The sequence below is a fragment of the Varanus komodoensis genome, unplaced genomic scaffold (assembly GCF_004798865.1).
Source record: "Varanus komodoensis strain SLA01 unplaced genomic scaffold, ASM479886v1 scaffold8, whole genome shotgun sequence".
Lineage (NCBI taxonomy): Eukaryota > Metazoa > Chordata > Lepidosauria > Squamata > Varanidae > Varanus > Varanus komodoensis.
The window spans coordinates 6438971-6444970 of record NW_025336481.1 but is presented as its reverse complement, the minus strand read 5'-3'; the positions used below and the strand labels follow the sequence as shown (position 1 = coordinate 6444970).

General features: G+C 47.3%; 1 protein-coding gene across 3 annotated transcripts in view; it reads left to right on the top strand.

Moving 5' to 3' along the window:
- Nucleotides 1–1364: 1364 nt before the first annotated feature.
- The window catches only part of COL9A3 (collagen type IX alpha 3 chain), a 53917-nt gene continuing 49281 nt past the window's right edge, over nucleotides 1365–6000 (top strand). For 2 of the 3 annotated variants that reach the window (XM_044455146.1, XM_044455145.1), the window contains exons 1-2: nucleotides 1365–1693; nucleotides 4833–4901. In XM_044455146.1, the coding sequence (XP_044311081.1) occupies nucleotides 1628–1693; nucleotides 4833–4901 (135 nt within the window). In that variant the 5' untranslated portion in view covers nucleotides 1365–1627. The remainder of the gene's footprint in view (nucleotides 1694–4832; nucleotides 4902–6000) is intronic. The other variant, XM_044455147.1, reaches the window with a different exon arrangement.

The following is a 6000-nucleotide window of genomic DNA, read 5'->3' as shown; positions in this document are numbered from 1 at the left end:
CCTGCGGGACCTTGGCCTAATTACTTACTTACTTATTTATTTTTCGATTTATATCCTGCCTTTTTCCTACAAAGGGCTCAAGGCAGCTTACATCATTCTCCTCCTCCATCTTATCCCCACAACAACCACCCTGTGAGGTAGGTTGGGCTGAGAGTCTGTGCCTGGCCCAGAGTCATCCAGCTGGCTCCATGGCTGAGCGGGGACTCGAACCCGGATCGCCTGAGTCCCAGTCCCGTGCTCTGAACCACTGCGCCACACTGGTAAGCCAGTCACTGCTGTATCCTTAAGGATACAATGCTATGGAGACGTGCTGCAGACTTGGAGGATCACAATCACCCTGTGGCGAATAAGAGAAGCACAAAGGTGAAGGTGGCTTCCGCGCTCCTCACACCCTGCGGTTCTGACTGTAGCACCTCAGAGGAACGGTGATGGAGGCTGAGATGCTGTCAAGATAGACTGGAGCTGGGAGGTGTCCACCTCTTCCTCTCCTTGCCAGTGGTGTACCCCCCAAACCTCCAGGGTCAGCCCAGGACCTCGGAAAAACCAATGCTGTCGCACCCACACCAGCTGCAAGGTGGGAAGGGGGAGCTGAGCACACCTCCCCAGTTCTGGGTTGGAGAGATTTCTCAGCCTTGGACCTAGGAACCTGAACCATCTGACAGTGACCTAGAACCTCTCAAGCGGTCCCAGGATCGCTCTGTTAATGACTTGGTGATAGCTGCACATATAAAGCTACCTTGCATTTTCAGTTCCTCTCACCCAGAACTGACTACTTTGGTTCTTCACACATGCGTGTGTAAGGGGAGTTTCACCTGTGAATGGACCATCACTCATCTGACATTCCAGGAAAAGCTCTTGTATTGCGTTCACGGAGTGGTGTGTGTGTGTGTGGGTGCGACCAGTGTTGAAAAGGGCCCTGTAGGGTTTTTGTATTGCCAGAAATCCCACCAGACTGGGGGTGGACCCCCAAAGAACCAGCTTCGCACCTCCAACTCATCACTGATGCTATCATCCACGGATGACACATATCTGAGTGCCTCTTTGCTGCCCATTGGCACAGAATGCCTTTTCTCCACCTGAGCAGGTCCGGGGATCCGTGCGTTCGCATTCCGATAGGACTGGCAACAATTCCAGTCACTGGGATAGCAGGCCTCGCCGCCACGGTTTTATCTGTGGGATGGCACATGGGATGCATCCGTGAACGCTCAGGGCTTTCTGCACAGAGAAGCAGATGCAGATGGCAATAAAGAAGTCAAAGCCCATCTCTTCTCTGCATGGGCCCCTTGCCCTGCTGCTTGCTGGCTGGAGCACAGCAGGCTAAAAAAATCCAGGGCTTTGAAGGTAGGCGTTCTTGATTTGCCCGTCTCCAGTCTGCCCAGCCCCTTCCTCCTCCCTCTTCTCTGTAACCTCGTCTGCATCTGCATCGGAATTCGGTCCCCTGTGTCTGTTGGCTGGTCTGCCTCTGTCCATCTAGCTAGGAGACTCAGGTTTCTCTGGAGGTGGAGGGGACTGGTTGAGGAGTGCAGATTTTGGAAGCTAAGGCCGGGAGAACTGGAACCAGGAGCAAGACGTGCAAACACCCCTTTCTGCAAACTTTGGAAACTGAGAAGAATTAAACGTGGCAACTATGGGTAGATTCTCAAGCCTTGGATTGCTCTTCCTCTTCCAACTTTTGGCCACCTCCTCAGCTCAGGTAAGAATTATTCCTTCTTTGCATTTCAGAAAGCAAAGTTTTATGAATACAGCACTGGAGACATTGAATGGGTTGCTTCGGCTTCATCCAGGACTAAGATTTGCACCACACACACACACAGAGAGAGAGAGAGAGAGAGAGAGAGAGAGAGAGAGAGCGAGCGAGCGAGCGAGCGAGCGAGCGCATTGCTCTTAATTTTTGTACATAGGTATGTGAAACAACAATCCCACGCACAATTGTTCAGAAGCTTATTTTTGGTCAACATGGAAAGTCTTGAGCTGTAAGAGTGGAGACTTCATTAAGTTGTGATGAAGCTGCATTATTCATCTTCTTGTACACTTAATGAAATTAATTAAAGAACAGGTGTGGTCCTGTTCTTCCAAGATACACATACGGGGTGGTCGTTGAATGTATTTAGTGATCATGGCTATGGAGTTAGGCTGCAGTTGTGCTGGGTTTTAATCTATGTTCTTTTTTATTTTTGCACTGATACTGGATGGGAGGTTTTTAAATTATAGGCCATGTTCTAAACTAGCTGTGTTAAACTTGCCACTTTTGCTATTTTTCTTCACTAGCAATACGGAGGAACACTGGAAGGAAAAATGGCTTGAAAGGAACCCTTTTAACATACAAGTTCTAAGTTTCACACCGAACAAAAACTCCAGTGTGCTCTCTTTCAGACTTGCTGGCAGTGTATGTCTTTCCTCACTCCTCCTTTCTCATTAACCCGTCTGCTTTGAACTCCCATGTAAGGGGAATACAGTATTCTATCAAGTCAGTCCTCCAGTTAAAAGTCTTGTTCCTAAAGAGCACCCTGCAAGGGTTATTCATAGCTGACAAACTGAGAAATTAATAAAGATCCTTATATAGATTATAGGTTTTTTTTTTTCCTGAAGTCAGGTTCAGGAATCTGGAGTCGCCCCACCTTAGCTGTGAACAAACCTTGCTATACAAAGAAAGCTCTGTTGAGCTGAGCTTGCTTGCAAGTTATTCTCTGGGGCTTTTCCCCCTCACATAGAAAGACATTTATAGCATTTTCCCTCCCCTTAAAGCCGAAAATCAAACACTGCTCACATTCAACATTTTCATCCATGTAGAATTCAACACAACTCAAGGGAAATTAATGACAGGCTTCTCTCCATTCTGGCTTTTTTAAACAATGAGACAATTAGTGTGTTACTTTAACTTTAGGTGTACTTCCCCCGGCCCATTATTGGAAGGGTTTCTAATCAGAATGAGAATGAGAAAGGCTTCTAATCAGAGTGTAAATCTCAACAAAGTTCAGTTTAAAACGTGCAATTAGGGAAAAGTAGGTTGGATTTATGTGTGCATTCCTTCCACATTGCAAGCTCGGTTTTATTCTCCAAAGCGAGGAAGCCCCGGTCATGAGTTGTCACGGGGTAAGCACTGCTTCTCAACGTGGGCCATACCATATTTCTAGGGGGGCACAATGCAGATGGCAAAGTGCCTTTTTTCCAGGTACCCGCGACTATGAAGAGGGTCACAGAGGTAAATGAGGCTCAGGAGGGGGGACATGAGCAAAAAAGGTTGGGAACCCCTGGTGCAGGGGAAGAAGGGAAAATTATCTGAAGCCCCTTGAAGCTGTTGGATGTGTGGATAGATGTGTTCAAGTGAGAGATGGAAACCCAAGTAAGTTTTATTATGATTTATTGTGATTTATATCCTGCCTTTTTCCTACAAAGGGCTCAAGGCAGCGTACATATCTCTCCTCCTCCATCTTATCCCCACAACAACAACCCTGTGAGGTAGGTTGGGCTGAGAGCCTGTGACTGGCCCAGAGTCACCCAGTTGGCTCCATGGCTGAGCAGGGACTAGAACCTGGACCGTCTGAGTCCCAGCCCCAGGCTCTTAACCACTACACCACACTGGCTCTCACACCACACTGGCTCTCAAGTAAGTTTTGTGAAGGCTTATGGGGGGTGGTGTGCTGGGCTGACCTGGGGACCGATTCTTGACTGGCTGCAAAACTTATTGGGTGCTCCTGGGTAAATCCCTGGGTCTCTCAGCCTGATGTGGCTATACGGCATAGGTGCTCAAACTACGGCCCGCGGGCTGGATCCAGCCCGCCATGCCCATTGATCCGGCCCGCATGCGCACATGGCGAGGTGCCGGCTTGCTTGCTTTTGGACTTGCTCGGAGAAAAGGATCTCCTTGTGAGCAAGCTGGCGCCTTGCCAGGAGATCCTTTTCTCCGGGCGAGGGGGAGATCGTTTTGGACTTGCTCAGAGAAAAGGATCTCTGCGCATGCATGCCTCTGCCTTTCTGTGCGTGCGCGCATGGGCACCCCCCCGACCCGTGCCCCCGTCCCACACCGCCTTGGTGGCCCGCACCCATCCCTGGCACCTTTCAACTGGCCCCCTATTCAAAAAGTTTGAGGACCCCTGCTATATGGGTTCTGGTTAGGCTAAAATAGGATAACCTAAAATAGGATAAAATAGGATATACATTTTATATATTTATATGTGTGAATTATTGATTGTTTATTTTCTATGTTGGAAGCCGTCCCGAGGCTTATGCGACTGGGACGGCATATAAAAACGCCAAATAAAAAAATAAGAATAATAAAAAAATAACCCTGAACTTGGAGGAAATGCAAAATACAAGTGGAGAACCTTCTCACCGGTTGGGCAGCATGTGGAGTGGATTTTCTCATTTCTGAGAAAAAGATGGGAGGCTGGCACCAAGGGAAAGGCCGGGATTAATGCGGGGAGGGCAGCTTGCTTTACAGCATCAGGTCTGCTTCGAAAATGAGTCTCCTTGGCTTGCCAGATGAAGGTTAATCACTAAGAACGGCCTTCCCCAGATGTGTCCTCCAGATGTTTGGGACTTCAATGCCCATCAGTCCAAGGAACGACGGGAATTATAGTCCAGTACATCTGGCGGTCAACAGTTTGGGGAAGGCTGCTCTGGAAAAAGAATAAAAAGGAGTGCAGATCCATGTTCTTGAAAGCTGTTGGTTGGACATTCCTTGGGATCTGAGCACTTTGATTGTGGATCCGAAGCCCCCTTTGTGCCTGTCCCAAACACTGAACAGGAAGCCTTTCCTTGGCCCTGCCATTTCTCACCCATTTCCGTGTTTCATCGGATGCCTGACCTCGCTCTTCTCTCTCACTTCTCAGAGGCAAGGCCCACGAGGCCCCCCTGGACCACGAGGACCTCCAGGAAAAGCTGGCAAGGATGGCATAGATGTAAGTACTGGGCAGCCCAGGATTGGACCAAGCGAGAGGGAGAAATGGGGTGGAGCGTTGGCTGCCCAATCCGATAGGCGGATGAGGACTATGGATGCCTGTAGGCAGACAGACAGACCAGCCTCCCGCCTGGCATGAAGACTGATGAGCGATTGTGCAGAACTCGGTTCGTTCATTTCTTCCTTTCTGAGCGAATTGGAAGCCATTTCTCTTCCAGCATGGAACATCTCGTGTGTTTCAGACAGACCTTCTGATCAGGATGTCTTCCCTGAAAGAAAAATGGCCCAGCTTCTCTGATAGTTGCCCGCTTTTGCTGAGCAAAAGCAAGTATGGACATAAAATATTCTTTAGAAATCAAACCTGAGAATTCACTACTAGAGTAAATTTTCAGGTGAGCAAATTGCTACATTTTGACGAAGTCAACTGTGGATTAGCTGAACATCAGGAAATGTGGCATGTCTTGATTTTCAAAGCACAGTTTATTTTCCTTCTATTTTTTATGATTTCATAGCCCATTTTTCCTAAATAATTATAACAAAATAAAATTCAAAATCAGGAAAATAATATTTAAAATACCAGCCATTCCCATCCTGGTGTCTTCTAGGCAGTCTGAGCTACATGTACCAGCATTCCTGACTTTTGTTTGTATTGGATGGGGTTGATGGGAGTTGAAGTCCCAAATATTTGAAGTACACCTTTTCGGGGAAGGCTGGTTTATATGATGCAGAATGGTTCAAATGAATTTTTTGCCCCAATATAAAGGTCTCTTTTAGTAGCTAGTTATTAACTACACACCACACTAATTCTGCCTCAGCACCTGGATGGAGCTTCTGATCCTGTGTTTAAAGTACCCTGCAGTGGGTGAGAATTGTGTTACAAAGTGCTGATTCAGGCAAGCAATTCCAAATGTGTTGATGGAGGAAAGGCACCCTCACATTATTTCAAGTTTTTTGTGCGGCTCACAAAGCTGCCAGCGGTGGGCATTAGGAGAAATAAAACTGCAGTTCAGTTTACTGTTTATAACCTTAGGTCACTGTGATATAACAGAAAGAAACTAATCAAAATATTACTGAAAATAACCATGGAGATTTTTTTTAAA